The following is a 23,822-nucleotide window of genomic DNA, read 5'->3' as shown; positions in this document are numbered from 1 at the left end:
GAAGGAGTGGAGAAGATCAGGGCTGCCAAGTCCAGGAGCAGTTAGAAGGGCTTTGGGGGACTTCTTGCCAGGGCTGTTTTTTGGTTGAGGCAAAAATCTGATTGCAGAAGACTGAGAGTCAGAGCAGGGAGTGCGGAGTGGAAATAGAATTATGTCCATTTTCTCAAGAAATAGAAACCAAGTCTCATTTTCTCAAGTTATCCTGCAATGAAAGGAAGGGAAGAGAGAACATACTGCTGTAACTATATTACTGTACATAACAGTATCATAAGTTTATAACTGGAGGACCACATATCTTTATTAACTTGTCTCTGCTTTCAAATAGATTAAATATGTTTAAAGAAATGAATGTTATATTCTTCACTTTTAAGTTCAAAAATGGGCAAAACAATTATTTTAACATATTCACTATTGGGTATTTATAAAATATATATACTATATATATAAATTTATATGTGGTGATGGATGTTAACTAGACTTATTGAAGTGATCATTTTGCAGTATATATACATCAAATCACTATGTTATACATCTGAAACTAGTATTATATGTCAATTATTTCTCAATTTAAAAAGATAAAATAGTTTATTATTCTTAGTAATGGGCCCTCATATAGGAAGCACACCTTGGAGAGGAGTGGTACAGGATGCACTTAATAGAGTTATATTTTGGAGCTAGACTGCCTGGGTTCCAACACTGGCTTTGTCTCTGGGCAACTCTGTAACTGTGGGAGGTTACTTAGCCGATTTGTACTTCCTCATGTGTAAAAGAGGGATAATAAAGTAACTTCCGGGGCGAGGGTATAGCTCAAGTGGTAGAGTGCATGCTTAGCATACACAAGGTCTTAGGTTCAATCCCCAGTACCTCCTCTAAAAATAAAATAAGTAAGTAAACCTAATTCCCAGTATCTCCTCTAAAAATAAATAGGTAAACCTAATTCCCTCCCCTCTTAAAATAAAATAAAATATAAAAAAAAAATAAAGTAACTTCTTAGAGAGTGATCATGAATAGTTGATATAATTAGCCTATATAAAGTACCTAAACCAGAGGCACATGATAAGCATTCAATAATTGTTTATTATTATTATTATTATTATTATTATTATTATTATTACTCTCATTGAATTACTGTTGTTTGGCACTAATTAGTTCAAAAGACATAGAAATTCTCCCTACCCCATTTTCTTTTTTTTTTAAACATTTTTTATTGATTTATAATCATTTTACAATGTTGTGTCAAATTCCAGTGTAGAACACAGTTTTTCAGTTAACCCTACCCCATTTTCTTAGTCACTAATATTGGGAATTTCTGAGAAGGTCCCCGACAAGTAGCAGCCTTCTTTCCTGGCTGGATTCTGAGGAAATGCAAAACGAAAAGTATGGGCAAGTAAGAATAACAGCGTCATGTTCGTTACTGACAGAGGCCAGGCTGGAGGAGTAGCTTAGAGAGCCTAACAGGGCTGTTAACCGAACCCCAGAAGGAGGCAGAATTGGGCAACGTGGGAAACCATATGTGGAAGAGTAGGAAAGAACTTAGTCTCTGCAGGTCTGTTCTCAAAAGGGAAAGGTGGGCTGAGCTCAGTGCATCCAGTCACTCCCCAGATTTACAAATCAGATCCCTCACTCCACCTCTACAGGAACAGAGAGAGTGACGAGTGGTCAAGAGGCCAGGGATGTACTTAGTGTGAAAATCCCTTCCCAGGGAGTTGGAGGGGGAATTGTTCTCATTAACAAAAATGCAGAGTAACCTACCCCCCAGCCACCTGCCCCCTTCTGTCCGTGCTGAACATGATACCTGCTAAGCACACTGTGAACTTCTGCTCCTCCGTTCTTTCCTCTCATGCCTCTAAAGTACAGCCTACCCTTGCCCTAGCTTCCATTGTGGACAAATTGTCTTGTGTCTTTAATATTTCTGTGAGCTCTCCCACCACTTTCCTCTATAATTGAAAGTTGGCTGTCCCCTTAATTGCCTGTTTTACTAAAAACACTCTTTAATAGAATTCACTTTGCCCATTTTCCTCACCTGGCAGTCAGCGGAAATATTCTGAATGTTTAACAACCACACAATTAGAATGCCAGCCATAAACTCCCAGTAGGGCGCCAGCAGACACTGGCTGCACAGGAGCCCTGCACCCGGGGATAAGAAGGACAGTTGGCAGCCTCTTTGCTATTTCTTAAGCATTGCTTCTACATCTCTCAACAGTGTCTCCTTAGAAGTGAATAAATCCATTATTCTACCCTCTCACCATCTTATTCCTGCTTCCCTCTGATCCGTGGGACACTCTTCTACTTTACTCACTGATTTTGAGCATCTGACTTCCTTTTTATTCTCCATCTTTTCCTTAGGTATCATCCTTGGTGTTATCTGTATTGATAACGTTTTATAGTTTGACTTCTCGGTTTCTTTTTACTTTATCTATAAATGCTTTTATCTCTGCTTTGTTTCTAAGCCCCATTGATCTGGCCATGCCTGAGACTCAGTTAACATCCCGTGTTATCTTGGCATCCCTGCAAGAGACCAAAGGCAAATTGTTTTCAGAGCACGCATTTTATTTTACTGTACCCCACCTGGCCATGCACGTCTGAACGCCATTGGTTTTGCCATGTTAGTTAGAGAAGAGCCCTCTGCTGCAGAGTATCAGAATTGTTCAGAACATCATCAGTAAAACAAGTCTCCTTCACATTAAATTTACAGATTTTATGAAGAGGACCATCTTTATACTATCCTCTAACTTTAAAGTTTTACTCTGTATATATAATTTATCTGCAATATTCCAACTAGCTTGTTTAAAAATGTACATTCACTAATATTTTCAGCTGTGGAATTCCTAGCTTTCTTTTTATTTTTCCTTCTTCTTCTCAAACCTACCCATCCTTCTCCTAATCTTTAGTTACTTAAACCCTTCCTCTTCTCAGACTTAATCAGCCTCTTCTACCCAGCATAGATTTCATAAGCCATTTCAGTACTGTGAGGACCTTAAATTTCCTCACCGTCTTGAACTTCCTGTCTGCTTTTCCAATCTCTGATCCTTTGATGACCACACTTCATCTCCTGCTCTAAATTCCAGGCTTCCTGGTGTTGCACTAGACATAGAAAATGATAACATATCTTCTGCTATGATCCAACAGTTTCTACTTAGAATTGGTGTTGTGATTCTGCATGATTTTCTTTCATATTCATATTCTATCATTTTCTATTCAGATTCCTAACTTTTGAAGGTTTCCATTCCTCTTTAGCTTCCAAAACCTCTCCCAGATCTCTCTGTCTGCATGCAGACTTGCTTCATTCTTTTCTGAGAATAAGGCCATCAGGTAGATGTCTCTGCTGTGCATTCTGTATTTCAAATTGTGCTAAAGTCAATATTGTCATGGCAGGGAGCATTTCCTGCAAATTATTGTCATTTTTAGGAAAGAGAATATCTGCCAAAGATCATAGTGTCAGGTAACATTTACTGAACGTTCCATGTGCCTACACTAAATACTTGCCATTACCTTCTGTGGCCTTGGTGTGGTCATTGGAGCTATAATGACATGTGGCTCAACACCTTGGGTTAATATTTTAAATATTATTTTGCAGTATTTTCAAGTAACTTTGATTAGACTTTTTAAATACTGGAATCTAGCATGCCAGTTATTCTTTTGCAATCAAAGCACAGTACATACAAGTATATATTCTACTTAGATCAATGGAAGAGAAGATAGCTAGTGATTTGAAACGAGCTAGAAGGTAGGCTCTCAGGAACTTTGACAATGTTTTTACTTCCTGGGAACATGTGAATTGGAAATATACTAATAAATTCAGTAATGTGAATGCCATGGCTTAAACTTTTATGTTAAATTTATATAATTTAGGGTTATGTTAATTAAATATCCACTTATCAGCTTAATAATGTTTAATATAGATTCTTATTACCATATAGTTTCAAAGGCCAGTGAACTTGTCAAATCTAATGAAAACAGAGTTCAAAGATAAAATTCTATCTTCTCTTTCTTTTACGAGCCTCTTAAAGATTCAGAGCACCTTTTAAAAGGCCCTTAGAGAAGATTAATGTTTAACATCATCATTACATCTAATGCTATCACACTTTTACAATGTCATTGATACCTCTTTTAACCTGAGTTAGTTGATTTTGCTAACCATATGTAAAACTACTAAAATTTTCTTTTCTCCAGTCTCTTAGAGGAAGATTTTGTGGGTCTCCTTCCCCCCCAGCTCAGTGCTTTTTGATAGAACTTTCTGCAATGATGGAAATGTTCTATATCTGCACTGTTCAGTATATTGGCCACTGACCATAAGTAGCATGTTGAACAGTTGAACTACGACTAGTGCAACTGATGACTTGAATGTGATATTTTACTTATTTTAGTGAACTTAAAATTTAAATTGAAATAGCCACATGTTGCCGGTGGCTATACTACTGGAAGCACAGCTTTGGTGTGCTTTTCAGAACAGACTGAATTCTGAGGACTCCACTTTGTTTTCCTCCTAGTCAGTCTTAATACCCTTGTCTGGGAGCAGGAATAATCCCCTTTTAATGTTACTGGTTATTCTTGTACTAATAAAGGTATTTTCTTTCATTGTAACTCAATTTATAATCTATGGGTTTTATCATAAACTAAAAAGAAGTTTATTTATAGTAAGAATGCCAAAGTGGATATTTAATTCTGTGCATTCCTTACACAATAGGGGATAGTATATCTTTGCTCCTCTTAATCTGAGTCATCAAATTCTTTGGCAGACCTACCACTTTCCAAATGTAATCTTTACTTGTCTACAAATATAGCTGTCTGTTCTCTTAAATGCTGCCCATGGTGAAAGCAATGTAGTGGGAAGAGTTTAGGATTTAGTGTGGATTCCAAGTTTTCACCCTGGCTTCCTGAGCACGTTTGTTCCTTCTCTGAGCTGTAGTTACCCCACAGAGTTGTGAGATTTCTTATCTCAGAGTATATTGGGTTTCCTTGTCTTTCTCCTTACTTGAACCTAGAACCTTCTATTTCTGAAACAGTGTAGTGCCTGATATCAGAGTGAGTGTTCCATTAATATTTGTTTATATTGAAAAAGTGACAAACTATGTTTTATTTCAATAAATGCCCCCTCCTTACACTGTTTGCTCCCCCCCCCCTTTTTTTTTGTATCTGTACATTGGGAGCTGGAATAAAAAACTTTCTGGAAGAAACATTGAAAGGAAGAAGCCTTTGGTGATTTAAAACAGATATTAATACATAGTTTTCTCCGTAGTTCTTTTTCTATTACATTTAAATGATGAGGTGCCATTTTTATGGGTGTTTACTATCTAACAGGTTTTCATATTTTATTTTTTTAAGTAACTGGTTACTTTAGAATGTTTAGAGAATTGTAAAATGGATGACTCAGCCTAAAAAGAAGTAACTTGTGTAAAGCATTTTCTGTAGCAGACATCACCCCAGGCTGATAATGCAGTCAATGAAAGTAACTTCTGCTTTGCACATGTTAGGTACCCAGAGAAGGAACTGAAATAGGTGAGAGGATAGTAAGTCAATTATCCAAAATGTGAGTGCCGACAGCTGTGTGTTAGATAAAGAAATGTTTTATGTGAAGATTCTGAAAACATGATTGATGACTAGGTTGTCTGTAGTCTTGGGGACTGGATTAAGGGGAGTGTAAACTTCAGAATGTTTAAAGTAAAACTGAAAAAGTACAACCACACCGAACACAAATGTAAGGTTTCTTTTTGCAAAGCATTCAACCCACTGCCCAAGAAAAGGCTTTCATCTTGAAAGATGAAAGAGTTAAATTGGAGCTAGGACACTGAAGGCTACTACGGAAGCATGCATTTATTTGGGCATATGGTAGTAATCCACTAAACACATATTTATAATCTATTGGAGAATAACCAGAACAGATTTTTCCAGGCAAAGATTCTGCCAGATCAGCTTGCTTTTTACTATGGAAAAAGAAAGATGAAGAGAAGCACATAGATCAATGTTATCTTTTTAATTTCAAAGTCACTTCAGTATTTCTCTTTTAAAAAGTATTTTGTTTCACCCTTAGAAATAGTTCTTCAGGTGCTGGGTGTCACAGATTTCAGTGAGCGATTTCATTATTTCTGTGCAGTCAAAAAGTTAATTGCATTTAAAGTCATTTGCATGGTCCTCAGTACAATGAGTACAATGAGTTTGTAACTGGATTTCAAAGGAATGTAATGTCTGGTTTAATTATTGATTAAAGTATTAAACTATAGACATTGAAGATGCAGGATCAAATAATCTAAAATTAGAGGTCAGGATGTGTGCATAGGTGTTTTGCACACAAAGGCACTTAAGCACTTCTTAATTGACTAAGGACTTCTGATTTCTAGCTGTCATTTTCTTTTCTTTTTTGTTTTTGGATTTTAAAATACTGGAAAGAAATTGTAACAACTCAGTCAAATATGCTTAGGGCAAAATAGTTTGTAATTGGCAAGGAATAATTTTTAGTTAATATAATTGAAATTATTCAGTTCTGTTCTGTGCCAAGTAAAATTATTGTTTATCAAGGATAAGTAATTACGTATTGGTCTAAAATTAATCAATATGAACACAGAAAAGCTGGCCCTCAAACAGAATCGGGATCTCGTTAAAGCACAAGTTTGCAAAGTGAGGCCAGTCATAGCACTTGTAAAATGAACAGAAAAGATTGCAAATGCAGGAGAATACAATAAAATTTTTAATCATACAATTCTCAAAGAATTACAAGATAGTTATTTCTGTATTTATAAATTTTTAAGTTTTTATACCTACCTTTTAAAATAAGAAATAGAATTTTAAAGTTTGAATAGTTTGTTTTATATCAGTCAACTGACAATGGAACTGTGAATAGACTGCAGGATAGTTGGCCTTCTGTATGTGACTGAGTGGAGGTTCATGGTGTTTTAGAGAGATGCAGAACTTTCTTTTTTTTTTTTTTTTTTTTTTTTAAGCCAAGAATATTGGCTGATAGACCATGGTCATTATTTTATGAATAGAGATGAACTAGAGATCAGAGATATATAGTGGTTCTTCTAAAAATATTATGAACTGTAAATAAAGACTTATGATATTGTTGAATATCTACTGCTGGGGGTACCACCTAATGTGAGAAATGGGGGAATATTGGTTTGAATTAATTATAGCAGAGCTGTTAGCTTTGAGACAGAGGCTCAAGTAGATCAGATGTCCAAATTACTGATGGGTCTGAGAGACAGCGGTGGCTGTGCTTGGCTGATTTGTTTCATATCACTCAATAAAGGAGCAGTTTTGTGGAAGTGGGGATCGTACGCCAAAGTTAAGGTGAAAGTTGTATGAGAGGATGTGAAACACGCTCAACAGAGGTCTCTTATACCTGGGGTTGCCCCAAATGAGTCATCTTTTGCTATCATAAATCTTTAATCTTTGGAAGCTGTTGTGTAACAGGCTTATGTCTGTCTCCACCAGCCTTGCCCTTCTCATTCTGAAAGGTCATGGACAATTAAGAAAATTCCATTTCATCCAGTTTAGCATGTGGGTCTACACTCATGGTCTGTCCACTGGGGTGATGCAAGATGGAAACACTGATTCCTTAAGTCTCTGGAGTTGTTGCCAACTGATCCATCTTTTCAGATCCAATTCACGTGGTGTGGGCTTGAGGCTGGATAAGTGTGCTTTCTCCAAAGCTCTAACGGGAACCACTAGCATATGTGTCTTCTATTTACATTTTTTTTCCCCACTCTTTTTTTTTTCATTGAAGTATAGTCAGTTTACACTATTGTGTCAATTTCTGGTGTACACTTCAGTCATACATGGATATACATATACTCGTTTTCATATTCTTTTTCGCTGTAAGCTACTACAAGATACTGAATACAGTTCCCTGTGCTGTACAGTATAAGCTTGTCTATTTATTTTATATATACCAGTCAGTATCTGCAAATCTTGAACTCCCAATTTATCCCTTATTTACACTTCTATTCTCAAAGGCTTTTACTGTTATTGAAGCCTTCATCACATAAAAAAAAAAAATGTATTTCCTAAACGTCATTCCCTGATCATGAAGTTCATAATTTAAGAATCTGAAGGTACTTTTCTGTGCTAAAATCAGAAATTATTATTGAAAACACAGACCTCATCTTTGAATCAAAGTATAAAGTACTGCATTCAGTGATTTTTGCCCAGTTGTTTCCTATTCACAATGGACATTTGTCACTGGACATCAGTCAGCTATAACCCAAATAGTGTTCTAGCTGAGCAATGCTTTATAGGTTTTCAACTTTTTTGAGGTAAGTGTGCTTTCAGTAATTTATTTGAGTGCAAGAGAAATCAAGACATCAGTAATTTTTTTCCTAAAAAGTTGGCTTTTTTAGAAAGAAAAATAATATGAGCCTGTTGCAAATACTCAATTACTACAAAAGCACATTAAAATTGTTTATTGTATTCTCAGTAGTAACCACATATGGTATGTATCTTTCAAAACATTTTACACACAGATAATTTCTTTCTTCTCTCTTTCCCTCTTTTCGTCTATAGTGATGAAATGAGAAACAAAATTACATTTGAATGTATATATTACTATGCATAAACTGCTAAAACTTGCTTAATTTTACATCATACTGTGGACATTCCTCTTGAAAGCCTCATATTGATACCTTTGTGGTGTGGAGGTATATGTTTTTACTGTTAACAGATATTACCAACATATCCTTGGAATATTCTAGCTTATTCAGAAGAATTGTCTCTTACAGGAAATATGTATCTTTTTAACCAAGTGTTAGCCTCTTTCTTAGATGTGAACATTAGTTGGACATACAAGATTATTAGACTAACGGAAGGTAAAAAAAAAAAAATTGGATGCATTTCAAATGTCTAAATGTGGTCAGCGTTATCTCTCAACAGGGCCCATTTGGAGGCCAGTGCTGAGAAGTGGAACAGGTTGCTGACATCTTTAGAAGAACTGATCAAATGGCTGAATATGAAAGATGAAGAGCTTAAAAAACAAATGCCTATTGGAGGGGACGTCCCAGCCTTACAGCTCCAACACGATCATTGTAAAGTAAGTTGACCGCAGATGGTGGATGCCTTTTCTTTATTCATTTTGATTTTGGTGACGTGAATACTTGAAATAAAATACATATGTGAGTGGAATCGATTATGACAGTTTTTTCTTTCCCTCTGCTTTTAATTCTCAGTATTTAGGCATGTTATTTAAATTGCATGCATTCCTCCCATTTGTTTCAAATTAAATTTTCTCTTTATATTTAACTAAAGCTTTTTAAAGCATTGCAGGTATATAAAGCATAATATTGCTTTTAGCTGATCATGAAATTAATCTATTTCTAATAGATTTTAAAATGTTAATATATTATATTGGAAAAAACTTTTATTGTAAGTTAACCTTAAATTCAGAAGTTATTAGAGTCATAAAGAATTACAAACTATCTTGTTTTTGTTAAGTGAAAGTGAGAAAAATGACTTGTATTAGTAAGAAAATAGAATACATTTAAGTCTTAAAGTGAATGAAGACCATTGTTTTTAACCGTCATATAGTTTTTTTGGTCTGAACTTAGGCCATTTGTTTGTTATATTTTTATTCTGTTCAAATCTCTGTCTCTATGCAAATTTGTACTCTCACTCTGAAAAGTAGATATACTGAATGTTAATTCTTATACCCTTGTATTATTTTAATTCTTTGCCTCATAAACTTTCCATTCATTTATTTAATATCTTTTCATACCCATTTTCTCATATATCACACATAAGCTTGTTTTGTTATACTTTTTTATTCTTCACCTGCAATGCAAGTTCTTACTCTAAATCTGTATATTTTAATGTGATGTTAGAATTCAATTCCCATTTAAAAACCAGCAGACAGTAACACATGCTGTGTCTAAAGGAAGGTGTCGTCTATGTGATAAGTTGCTTCAATTCAAAATGATAAGACCCTGAAATTTACTTCATTTTGAAGTCTTGTGACCAGGTTATTCAAGTTACCATTTGGGTAAATTTTCTCTTTCTATTTGAATAGAGGAATAGCTCTAAGATTAAAAAAAAAAGTGGGGGGAGATATTCTTGGTATATATAATGTGCAAAAAAAATGATAAAAGATTTAAAATTACTGAGTTAAGAAAGTCACATTTCTCCTCCCTTTTTTTAGCTTTCCCTTTCTGAGGATTCAGGTAGTAGTGACGAGATAGAATAATACAAAGCTCTTCTAACAGAAGTGCTTTGTTAAGGAATAAAATGTGCTTGTGACCGTGTGCTACCATTTTGATGAAAACTGAAATCCTGAGCTGTGAAATGATTTCCTACTTCTGGCCGTAACAAGTAGAGTGCGCGTCAGCATTTCTACTGTGTGCTGCCATGTTCTAACCCCTCCCCTCCCTGAGGTTGCCCCATTTTAGGTTGTGTTTCACTCTGTCTTAGGGTACAGTTGCTCTGCTTCAACCTTTTGGACTCAGGCATTTAGATGATAAAGATATCACTGATAATGATGCTGATGATAATAGCAGCTCATTCATTCAGCAAGTATTTGAGTGCGGAATATGCACCATGGACTATTCTAGGCACTAGTGAATCAACAAATGAACCTAACGAAGTTCTTGCCTGGTTCTGAGTAGTGGTACAGACACTAGACCAATAAGCAGTAAATATATATCATATGTCCCATGATAGTAAGTGGCATGAAAAAAAGGAAAGCAAGGTCAAGGAGAGAGAGAGAGGAATGGGACAGTATAGGCAGCAGGGGTGCTGTTCTATGTGGAGAAGGTTAGGGAAGAGCCACAAGTTGGATGACTCTAACAGAGACCTGAAGTAAGTGTGGCAACAAGTAATGCTGGTCATCGGGGATAGAAATCTTAGGCAAAGGGAAACAGAAAGACATGGGCCAGAGAGGCTGCAATATTCTGGATGTATCTGGGGACTAGCATGGACACTAGTATGGTTGAAGCAGTTTATCCAAATAGAAAGGTAAAAGTTGAAGTTCAGGGATGAATGGGAAGGGTTCAGATTACAAAGGTCCTTGAAAGACCTCTGTAAGGGCTTTGGCTTTTGCTCTGAGTAAGATGGGAAGCCATGGAAAGGTTGGATAATTATAGTGCTGTGATCTGACTTACATAGTCATTATTGGTTAAATTATGAAGAATACAATGTAGAGAAGTTCTGTCAGGAACGTATTTCAGTGATCCAGGCTGGGGGATAGTAATGACTTGGGCAAGGTTACCACAGTGAGGATAGTAAGAAGTAATTGGTTCCTGAATATATTGGGAAATAACAGCAGGATTTGCTTATGGACTAGCTATGTGGGCTATGAGGGGAAGAAGGGAGTCATAGTAGAAGTCAAAGGTTTTTGCACAAAGCAAATGGAAGAATGGAAGTATCATTCAGAGAGACGTGGAAAACTGCTGGGTGAGCAGACTGGGGAGGAGATTTAAGAGTTTGTTTTCTGGTATTTTAAGCTTAAGATGGTTATTAGGCAGTTTGCTATACCTGTCTGATGTTGAGGGAAAGGTCAGGGCTAGGTCAAAATTATCAGCATATATAATAGCCATGGGATTGGATGAGATGGTCTAGGGAGTCAGGAATTCCAAGGTGTGAGCCCCGACTCACTCTGCCTTCAGAGGCTGGGTAGGTGAGGAGACTGAGAAGGCAGAGCCAGAGGGCAGAAGAACCAAGAGAGGACAGAGTCGAGGATACCAAAGAAGAAAGTGTTTCGTGAAGGAAGATGTAGTCACAAGGGTCAGATATTGCTGTGAGGCAGAATAAGATGAGCACAGAAAACTGACCATCTAATGATGGTCTTGCTGACCCTGACAAGAGTGACCTCAGTGGCATGGTGAAGTTGGAAACCTGATTAGAGTAGATTCAAGAAAGCATGTGATCAGAAGAAGCATAGAGAACTCTGTCAAGGATTTTTACAATGAAGGAAGCAAAGAAATGAGAAGTAGCTGGAGAGAGAATGTGGGATCAATTATTGGTTTTATAAAGATGAAGAATAATGCAACATGTTTCTACGCTGATGGGAATGATGGTGTAAAGCGGGGAGGGTCAGTGATAGAGAAGAGAGGGTACGACGTAAGAACAGTGATGGGGTAGGACCCACCCCAGTGCACAAGTGGAACGTTTGTGTTAGGTAGGAGGGCAAATAGCTCATCCTTTTTAACAGGAAGAAATGTGGATTATATGGGTATGGTTGAAGGTAGACTGGTAGAAAGTGGGTGTGAAGAACAGCCACTGTGAATGTTTTCTGCCATCCATGTTTAGTTGCTCCAGTGAAGGTGAGGAGTTCATTGGAGAGTTGCATCAGGGCAAGCAAATGTGGTGGAGGAAGAGAGGGGCAGGAGAGTTGTAGAAGTACAGGAGAGTTGTATAACAATTGCATAAGGGATTGAAGCTGCCTAAGGAAAGATGTGAGGCTATGGGAGAGATGAGGGATAGTAAAATGATGTTGGAAGTCAGTTCTTCTGTGGGGCTGTGGGGGCATGTTCAAATCGTGGAACTGTGGGGGCATGTTCTATAACGAAAGCAGGTGGTGGGCAGCAATGGAATGCTAAAATGGAATTTATGGAGGGGTGCATTTACTGTTTATGGCAGTATCCAGTGTCTTCTTGTGAAAATGAGCTGTGCAAGTTGAGTAGAGAGCAAGGCCTTAGAGGAGAGCAGGTCGAGTTGCTGAGAGGTTGGGGTAGTGGGAGGGTCGTCTACGTGGGTAATAAAATCCCCACCACCAGGAAAGAGCCAGATGTCAAAATGATGACTAAAGAAGGAAGGGTAATGAAGATACAATTTGGGATTCTGATGTAAAGATGATGTTTTCATGTTCCTTTAATCCTTCCAGTCTTAAAACTACTCAAAATCTGCTTGGTTAGGGATAAGGGAGAGGAATAGTGTAAGGGGGATACAGATTACCCCTTCTTTCTAGAATTCTTGGTGCCTGGTTCTAGAATTTTCTCAGGCTACTGTCACTTCTTTATCACAGTTGCCATCACTTAGCACATTGTGCATGATCCAGACTACCGCTGAGGGGTTTTTCTTATGATTAAGTGAAGAGTTTCCATTTAACAGTCTGTGTTTCTTTAACTTTCTGAGTTGTGTACTAGACGGTGTATATGAATAGCCCAGATGGAGTTTCTGAGTATGTGTTATCTCATTGTTATATTCTCACTGGAAATAGTCCTTGGTAGCAGTTCATGTTGATTCTAGATTCTAGAATGTATTTTTTATGGTCTGTCATAGTCTGCCTTCCAATTTATCAGTGATCCAAAACTATAGGCTTTCTTAATGTTTTGTATTATTAATGTTTCGATGAAAGCTTCACATTTAACTTTGAGAATTAATTAGGAGAAATAAATTATGGAATAGATTTTAGAGTCAAGTTTGTAGAGATGTGTATTAGTTTGCTAGGTCCACCAGAGGAAAACCCACATATAGGTGGTTTAAACAACAGAAGTTCATTTTCTTATAGCTCTGAAGGCTAGAAGTTGGAAATCAAGATGCCAGTAGGGTTGGTTTCTTCTGAGGCCTCTCTCCTTGACTTGTAGATGGCGGTCTTCTCCCTGTGTCTTCACATGGTGTGTTCTCTGTAGGTATTTGTGTCTTAAAACTGCTCAAAGTGTCTTCTCTTATAAGGACACCCACCCTAAGGAATGACTTCATTTTAACTTAATTACCTCTTTAAAAATCCTATCTCCAAATACAGTCCAATTCTGTCAAAAGTAACCTTCTTTCCCAACTGCCAAGAGTAGTGTTTCTAATTGCTATAAGTTCTTACAATGAGGGTGAATCACTATCCGTTACTACAATTCGGGCAATATTTAAAGATGTGACACCTACCCGTAATTGTTTACCTTTCTTACTGAACTTCTCCAGCTATAGACATTGGATAGTCGGCGATAGACCCTCCGCCTTGCCAATGTTCTAATTTAGCCTTAATCTTTTCTTAAAATCAGAATCCATTTCAGGGTACATGTGGCTGCTTTATTTTTCAGGCAGAATTTTTCTTTCCTGTGTCCTTGGAGATGTTTTTCCCTGGCCTTCAGATTTTTTTTTTTTTTTTTTTTTGGTCAGGGGAAATCTTTATTTTGTGTATGTGTATGTGCTATTAGAATTTTATTAATTAAAATTATCAGTGACTAGAACTGAAAGGGCCCCAGAAATAATTTAGTCCAATCCCCTTATTAATCGTGGAGGAAAATGAGAGGTACGTGGTTTAATATCTGAGTTTTCCTTCCTCCTTCCCTCACTTCCAGCAAATACTTATCATTTACTAAGTGTGCGTCTGGCAGTGTCTAAGATACCAGCAACACACTGGTACAGAAAACAGACACAGCACCTATCTGCGTGGAGCCTACAGACAGGGAGAGCCTACGTTTGTCCTCCTCAAACTTACAGTTCCTGTGTCTTCTCTGTGCTATGAAAAATCATTGCCAGTAAGGTCTGTCGCTGAGCTGTGAGCCACACCTTGCTGTCCCCGATCTCTGGTGGTCTGCCTAGACAGCCGTTTCTCTAACCCCCCGACTTTGGTCCCTTGGTTATAATTCAGGCATGTTTTCAGTTCAAGCGAACATTTCTTACCAATCTTTTTTCCTTAAGGAATTGTAGAATTCTCTTTCATTACAACATTATGGTTAGCTTTAAACAGAACATAACATAATTTTAAACTAATTTTTTAAAAGCTGTGTTTAGCATTAAATTTAGCATTTAGCCTTCTCTTTTTTTTTTCTATTATAACAAACTATTTTTTTTTCTGACTTCTTGCTATTTTAGTTCTTCAATTGTGAAACTAAAGTTTAAAAAACCCTCTTACTGTCAAAGAACTCTTGCCTTGTGACTTAAAAGTACGTAGTTAAGACAATGAAAATCAACATTTAAGTGGCTTGATACTAAGGTTAGGCAAGATAGTTTATTCTCTAAAATTCCCCCATAGAAAGATGGGGAACCTTGATTTGATTTCTAACTCATTGTCTCATTTTACTGGTGGCTGTCTAAATTACTTTATTTTGAACCACACAATACTATTTAGAGAAGTTGAATTAATTTGACATAATCTCGCCATGCTAAATTAGAATGTCAGAGATTACCAGATGGATTTTTTAAAAAAATAAGAGACAAAGGAATATCATGCTGATTTGTTCATTATTCCAGGAGATATGATCTCATAAATGCAAATCTTAAATGCCATTGTACACAAGTCTTTTAAAGATCAGTTTAGAAAGTGTTATCACGTGTCCTTCTGTTATGGACGAGACAAATGCACTGCCACCAGGTGCATCTAAAAACCACCTGTGCTGATGCTACACTTAATTAGCACTTAGGTTTTACATTAAAATTCCCGATGACATTATTATATACAAAGTAAAAGAACAAATTTGTGTCTCAATACCTTAGGTGGATGTGGCATCACTACATGCTAGAAATGGTTGGGTGACTCAAAAGTTGCTTCCGGCGATGTCAAAATCTGATGTCAGAGTTATACGAGAATTTGAAGAAAATAATTATAAGCAGACATCGGACTGTTTAACCCACATCCTCAACAGTTTCCATGGTCAAGTTCACTGAAAACTTTTCTTCGGCTCTTCTCATTTGGATAGTGGTGTGTTATCCTCTGTTCTAAGGAACCTTATGTTGGGCCTATCTGTACAAAGTTGAACCTAGCATATGGACTTAGGTAGACTCGCCTTCAGTTCCTACCCCCTCTGCACACTAACCCTGTAATCTAGGTTTGGGGGCCTATTGTCCAGTCTCTTCTGTCCTGTATCTGACCATCAGTAGATACAAACCACTTAGCAGAGTACAAACAGTAAGTGCTCAGTAAGCACTAGCTGCTGGAGTTATTCTTTAAACCTGGACTTCTATTTGATAGTATATTTTTATCTTAGTCGCTCCACATCTGCATTTTGTATGTTTCCTTAGATTCGTTATGTTTGGGCACTGTAAGTTTTGATATCATAACATATGCTTATTGCTTTAGTCTGTTGATGCCTTAAAAAGACTTAGACTCATCAAAAAGTTGGATGAAGCCATTAAAACAACAAAAGCATCTTAAATATAAGATATGAGCCTAGAGACTGGGAGGTGATTTATTTCCTGTTCTTAAGGAAAGAAAGCATGGAAAGGTCAAGCCCCTAAGACATATATGTATGCACTGCCTTTAGTTAACTTATTAAAGGTTGATCGGTAACTTACACGTGGTTAACCATGAGTCTAATTACCTTTAAAGGCAATATTTGAATGTTCTCATAATTTATAAGTTAAAGATCACAAATAATATACATTATCTTACGTTTTCATGACTTTATCCTGGGTCCAGTCTGCTTTCACCATTGCAGGTGGTAAGAAACACTGGTGTCTCAGATCAGTGTGGTCAGTCACTTCAGGTACATCAGGGTTGGTTTTTGGGAATTCATAAATTCTCACAAAGTTTTCTGAGTGCCATATATATTTCTGTACTGTAGTCTTTTATATGTGCATTAATGGATTAATGATACTTTTCATTACTGTTCTTTGATAATGTCAGTCCCAATCACTTCATCATCTGTCCATCCATTTGTCCATCCCCCCCACCCAAACCCACCCCCACTATTCATGGAATGACTTATAAGTTGAAATTGATGCTGAATGTCAAAGGGCAATAAGGCACAGCCTCTATTTCAGGAACATAGTTTAGTCATTTCTGTACCTAAATGCTCTATGCCTGTGGCTGTGTCCAGAAGGGATGTTGTACATTTAAATGTTTAGGTGATGACTCTGAGACTGCCAGTTAAAAGGATGCCATAAGGTCATGCTTTGAGGCACTTCGTCCGCTCAGACATCTAGCAATCATAGACAAAATGTGAAAAACAGAAAACCAAGCATGGCAAAATAGGGCTCCAAAACGTAACAAACATTCTATGGACAGAAACAAAGCAGAAAACCAATGTAGTTAGTAAAGTTGATGCTGCTGGGAAAATGTAGTCATCCTAGGCGGTGAGCAAGCAGAAAGCCCCACAGCACAGGCTCAGCTCAGAGTCTCTCTCTTACATAGTGAAATGGTGACTCACAGATTGGCGTCTTTTCCTTCTGTTATGCAAATGTCACAGGAACTGGTGTTATGAACCATCAATATACTTTGGACCCTTAATTAAATACCTGTATTTTCTTGGATGTTTTAACCAATGACTCAGAACATTGATAGATTTTCAGCAACAATAGTAAATACTTTGTTCAATGTTTTAACAACACATCACAAAGGCAGACTTGTTAAATCATAATTGTAAGTCAGAGGGTCTTGATGGCGAAGTGTTTGGCATGGAACCTGGCCCACAGTAAATTCTCGGTAAATGTACTGGCTGATCTCACTTCCCAAAATTGCTGAGAATCTGTCTTGATAGCTTTGATTGTTTTTGTTTTGTTTAAAACTGTCTAGGCTACATGAGCTGTTTTAATTAAATAAAACCATACTAATATATGATATTTACTATCTAATACAGACCAGCAGAATTAGCTCACCATTACATTCTAGCATTAATCTGTTAAATTAGACAGGAATCACCTTCCAAACTTTATAGGTATCTGTTTGGTAAGCAACACATTTGTGTTATTTTTCTCATGTAGGCACGAATTTAATCCCCTCAAATGTCAAAATAAATTACAACTTTAAAACACAGGGTATTTCTAATGACTTCTAGAGTAAATTGATAGGGTTGAATTTTCCCATTTAATGACAAAAATTTCTAGTATCATTTAAAAAGTTTTTTGGAAAATGAAGTCACTTATATGCAGCTTCATCTTCAAAAGTGTGAAATTATCATTCAATCAACAATTACTTAGAAAACACCTACAAAGTATATAGCGTTCATTTATAATGTCACGAATTTACTTAAGTCAGATGCTTTAAGATTGGATAAAATTACAGATACAGTTTTTGCTATTCAATTTGCACTTCATTTTCCTAACAATGTAAATACTAAGTTTTGGAAGGATGGTTAACAGCGCTGTAACATCCTATCTACAATATAATGCATGTTTGACTTTAGAAAAGGAAATCACCAAGAATAACTGAAACTGTATGATTCAGGTATAATATCTTATAGGCTTTTCCATCCCCTCTGGGCTACCCTGTCCTTTGCTTAACCCAATTTAATTCCTATATTCAAATCTCATTATATAAGAGTCAGGACTTTGGGGCCTTAAACTGAATTGCTAAGATACACTTGCAAGCTTATTCATTAAAATAACAAATTTGAACATTGTCTTTTAAATAGCAACACCTTACCATTAAATTTAGCCTGTGTGTGTGTGTGTGTGTGTGTTTATTCTCCCTACTAAAGTAATCTGACACTCCACCTGCAAACATGTGATTTCAAGGTCTTGCTATGTTTACTTAATGTGAAACATTGGCCCTTTTCTAAAATTGATTAAAGTATTTTCCAAGTTTCCCTTCAGCCTTTGCCACCTATGTTGACTTCCTTTTATCAAATGCACAGATAGCCCCCTAAGGTCTGTTAGCCAAGGCTTGTGGGAAGACCTAAAGCAGTCATTCTCTAAGTGAGCCTGCCCCTACCTGCCGCACCCCGTTCAGTTGACTGCAGTCGATTTGTCTCCCAAACCTGATACGGGTAATTGGAACCTCACCCCAAAGGGCCATAGAATATCCAAATTTACAGGGAGAGGCAAGGCAGCCTAATAATGGTCACTCTCCAGTGGTGAAATTAAAGAGTGGACAGCAGATGTAGGCAAGCAGAGGTCTGTAAAACCAAGCAATGCAATTCACCTCGTTATTCAACCCCTTGAATATGTGGCCCAGACAACGTTTCATTTCTCTAACTGTTCATTTATTCATTCAGGAGACTTCTAAGTTGCACCTGATGTTTGCGATATACTTTGCTAGGTGCTGAACGTACATCAGTTCATGGGACTGTTTCTGCTGTCACAGATTTCAGCACCTAACAGCGGAGGCTTGAAAACGAGTAGCTACATTAGATCTCAGAAGCACTGCAATGTGAGTAGGAACACGCAGCCAGGGAGAGACAGATTGAATCGTGATTATTTGAACTTGGAAGATTGGAAAGGCTCCACAGAGCAAGTAGGTAGCCTTTGAGCTACAAAGAGACCTGAAGAACGTTGTCAACTTCCTGGAGGGAAAAATCCTCCAAAGTTGCTGTATGCGATAGAGCAAGAGATGCTGCTTACCTCCCTCTTTGATTATATTTAGAGAAAGGCTGAAAGAGAAAGAAAACACAAGCTCAGGACCTAATGCATTAATACAGTGCCTGAGAGTAGAGAACACTGAATATATTTGCTAGATAAAGGAATACATTTATGAGTGCACATAGTTTTAAAAGTGTAGAGAAGAATACTATTTTATTACTGTGAGAACCTAGAGGATTCCTGTCATAATTTTAGCAGTCATACTTAGTATTCTGATTCAGGCATCATTTTTTATGTCAATAGGGTGGAACCAAAATGAATTTATATATTAAATGTTCATTTAGGAACATTTAACCAAAACTTTTAAAGTACTATGGAGATTTTTTTTTTTAATTTCGTCCGCATACCAGTGAAAAGTAAGCCTGTTTTCTTTCCCTTTTTTCATGTAGTTTTATTAGTGCTATCAAATTTAATGACTCTTCTGCCCTTTTTTGCTGTCATACTATAATAACTTGGAATCCACATATGCTGATTTAGCTTCGAAAGCAAATCGGGAGAAAAGTAAATTACATTCTAACAGATTCTCCTTATGTTTGTATCATTTTTCCCCCTTGCTTGCATTCTCCAATAAGCAGTTAAATGCTTTTTTTGAAACCAAAAGCTAAGGAAGCCTGCTGTACCAGCAATACTTCTGTTTGTTGTTCAGATGCTTTGCATCTACAGCTAGCTTCTTGGAAGTGTGTCCCATGCAATCACAATCACACAGGGTTCTGCCCTTGCAAGGACCCCTGTACTCGATTTAATGCTTTGCTGCCACCATCTTGAAGTTCTTAGTATTTGGACAAGGGACGCTGCGATTTGACTTTGCACAGGGCTGTGCAAATTACATAGCCAGAGCTGCCTGCATCAGGAAGAAAAACATTAATGTATATTTTCACATACGTAAAAACAACACTTTTACGATAATGAAAGCCTCTTAAAACTTACTTTAAGCATCCTTTTTCTCGTCAAGCAAGTAAGCCATCCTGAGCCCCGACTCTGAGTTACATGCCTCTCATTATAGCTGATATGTCTCTGTTTGTTGGTGTTGGCTGAGTTGTGACCGTTTTTGGTCCTCCCTTTCCTATTTCTCACTAACCGTTCTTCTGTTCCATCTCTTTACTTGACTTCTAGTGTATTACTCTGTCCTCATTTGCTTCTCACCTCACTGGTAGCTCCTTCTCAGTTTCCTTTGCTAGTTCTTCCTTCTTTCCTCAGCCTCCTAAAATGGGATACCCAGGGGTCAGGTCATGCCAGCTTCTCTATATTCATTCCTTCCTGAACTCGTCTGGTCTCCTGATGAGCTTTACATGCTATCTCTATGCCAACCACTCCCAAATTTCCATGTTTACATACCGTCTCCACTTGGAAAGCTAAAAGACATCTCCAACTTAATATGGCCAAAGTGAATTCCTGAACTTGATCTACCTAGCTTTCCCATTTCAACTGATGGAATTCTATTCTAATTACTAGGTAAAAAGTAATCACTCTCAGTCTTATCTTTCTTGCATATTCATTCTGTTAGGAAATCTTATTGGTTCTGTGTTCAAAGCATAGAATTTGAATCTGACTACCTCTTACCAGCTGTTCAGAGCTACAATTACATTGTCGGTTATTTTTAGCACAACAGCCAGAGTATTCCTATTCAGATAAATCAGAACTCTGTAGTGACTTCCTATATAATTCAGAATAAAAGCTACAGCTCTTACAATGGTCTACAAAACTCTCCATGATCTGACCTACCTCCCGCTCAACCTTGCTCATTTCATCCTTACTATTTTCTTTCTTGCACGTGGTTTCGGCCATGCTGTGCCTTCAGTCACAGCACCATGCTGTCTTCTTTGCCTAGAATGCTCCTTCCCTGATATCCACATGGTCAACTGTCCACTGCTTTCCAGCGTCCGCTCTGTGGCAGCTTCCTAATGAAGTCTATCTAGGCTTCTCTACTTGAATTACAATCCCCGTCCCAGTGCTCTGAGTCTCTCCTGTTATCTTCCACTTTTTTCGTTTCCCATAGCATTTATCATCATCTAACATTATTACTTTTTTTTTTTTTTGGTGGTGGGGAGGTAATTAGGTTGGTTGGTTGATTGGTTTATTCATTCATTCATTCATTCTTAGAAGAGGTACTGGGGATTGAACCCAGAACCTTATACATGTTAGAGCTCTGCCACTTGAGCTATTCCCTCCCTCCCCCACTTATTTATTTTCTACTGTGTCTTTATACTTCTGGCATTCCTAGGTTTGATCAATATTTGTTGAATGTTGAGTGAATGAAGTATACCACAAAATAACAGGTCTATTGGTATGAATGTTTCTTTTTCCTCCGTATCTCTCTGTAATTCTTTTTTTACTTGTTCTTTTCTGAAAAAAAAAAAAAAAAAACTACATTTTGGAAATACTTCTACTTTAGATAGCTGAATCTTTAATAAAGATAATAGCTGACAGAAATATAAGCAATGATCTTTTCTCAAGAGCTAGAAATAATTTCAGTTACATAACACACTTGAAGTTGTAAGAAAATTGCTCAACACCAACTTTAATGCCTTAACATCGTAGTCAGTTAAGAGGTTACCTTCTCCCTGTCTTAATACTGCTTAAATATTCAAAATAAGAGTTGGAGAGATTTTTTTCATGAGGGGAAAAAGAACTGGCATAATTTTGATTATTGAGGTAGATTTTAAAATATAGCTTATAGTTCTACCCTCTTGGATTGAGTTCTGCCAGATTCTGCCAGCGTGTGGGCTTCTCTCATGTGTAGAACACTGACACCTTATAAGCTACATGAGTTAAGATCCCTTACAAACATAGAGGAGCTTAACCATATGGAGTCTCCCATTTAATAACTATGTTATCATGTATTACATTTTTATACATAAATCTAGCTTCAGAGAGGTCATTGAATTAACACAATGGAAAAGTTCTACGGCTGTTACAGATATAAAAAGTATGCTTATGAAACACATTTGAAATTCTAATAATGCTGTTCTTTAAAAGTAGTAATTTGTTCAGTTATAAATGAACTTGATTCCATCTGGTATTCTCTTCTTTAAAAGCATAATTTTTAATGATGAAAATAATTTATTACAGTTTTATAAAGAGCAAAATACTAGCCATAGTTTCACCGCTGTAATACAACCATTTTGATTTTGCATTATTTTCTTCTCGCATGTTCACCTTTCACACAATTTTAGTAGGGTACATAGTTTTTTCCTGTCTTTTCACTCAGATACACATCATACCTAATTCTTCACGTTGCTATGTAGTCGTTTTCACAATAATTTTCCAAGGTTACTTAATGATCCCTAGTGTAGCTGTACTGTAGTAAGCCTAAATATTTTCCAGCTGTTACATATTTAAGATGCTTTCATTTCTTTATCATAAATAATGTTACAATGAAAACTTTTGTGTTTGTAGCTCTTTTTGGATCATTTTCTTAGGATATATTCCCAAAGGTGAAATTCTTGTTTCACACAATATGAACATAGTAATGACTCTTGATATATTGCCAACCTACTTTCCCAAATGATTGAACCAATTTTCTGCTTCCACCAATGCATGAAAGGAAAGTTTCACTGTACCCTTGCCCGTGATTTCTCATTTTTATCCCTTTTGCCCGTGGACTTTGTATTGTTAGCATTAAAATGCTGATATTTCATGTCAGCATGGGAATTTAGAAAGCAGTTTTAGGATGCCTGATTTAGGTTCTCTCCAAAAGAGAAGAAGGAGGGAGAGAGAACCGGCTGGATGTGTTTGATTTAGGCGTGCCTAAAAGGACGGGGGAAAGTCCACTGTTTGTTGGACTGGTCAGTTAAAGAAATTTAATATTTGTACCAAATTAATGTGAGTGATATAATCCGGCCGATCACTTTCATCACTACACAGGTTTATGTTGCTGTTTTATTCTGGAACAGAGCAGTTCACAGACAGACACTACATTTATTTGTTTTGCCTTCTAAGACTCTGGAGTAACATAAGAGTCTTGCAACATAGTTTTATGCCTACCAAACATTTTGCCTTAATCTTGAAGGATCGCACACATAATTCTACTTTTCTCATAATTAAATAATTTACCCCTTAGAAGAGTTAAATTCAGTTGTTTCTGCTAATGGAGGTTTGGGCACTGGTTTTGTTCATCCAAAGCTATAGAGAAAACAGCTAGAACTTTCCTCCACAAGTAACAATGAATGGAGGCTCAGGAAAAAAACTCGGTCTAGGAGAAGAGCTGAGAATGATGGTAAGACTTTGGCATCATCTTTGTAGTAAGTGGTTATCCTGCAGCACTGAATAGTTTCCAGATATGTTCACGTTCATTATCTCACCTGTGGAATTTAATAGAATGACTTTGTTCTTAACCTGAGAAGAAGTTATGGGACAAATTCAAAGGTGCATGATGGGTAAGGGTGTGTCCACGTGGTGTGCATTGGATTGTTAACACAAGTCTTTTGGCTGCAAATCTATGTCTGGTTTTACTATACCACAAAAATTTATTTTAAATGCCTCTTGATTCTTTCATACACAAATCCACTGAGTTTCTACTCTACCCTCCAGGGCATAAGTGTGAGCCTTCTGAGAGGGTTCAGTTTGGTGTCAGAGTCAGGTCTGCAAAGAGGCCCGTACAGACATGCGTGGTGAACGCTCTAGCAAAGCAGATGCCTGTGCTGTAGCAGCCCGGAGGAGGGTGGCTGGCT

At 37.1% G+C, this 23,822-nt stretch overlaps 1 protein-coding gene across 14 annotated transcripts in view; it reads left to right on the top strand.

The window, feature by feature from the left end:
• UTRN (utrophin) overlaps positions 1–23,822 on the top strand; it is a 457,676-nt gene that overhangs the window by 312,199 nt on the left and 121,655 nt on the right. For all 14 annotated transcript variants that reach the window (XM_074368225.1, XM_010965836.3, XM_074368224.1 and 11 more), the window contains one exon: positions 8,866–9,022. In XM_074368225.1, coding sequence (XP_074224326.1) covers positions 8,866–9,022 — 157 coding nt within the window. The remainder of the gene's footprint in view (positions 1–8,865; positions 9,023–23,822) is intronic.

The sequence above is a fragment of the Camelus bactrianus genome, chromosome 8 (assembly GCF_048773025.1).
Source record: "Camelus bactrianus isolate YW-2024 breed Bactrian camel chromosome 8, ASM4877302v1, whole genome shotgun sequence".
Classification (NCBI taxonomy): domain Eukaryota; kingdom Metazoa; phylum Chordata; class Mammalia; order Artiodactyla; family Camelidae; genus Camelus; species Camelus bactrianus.
Note: the sequence above shows the minus strand (reverse complement) of the source record. Positions and strands in the feature narration are given on the sequence as shown.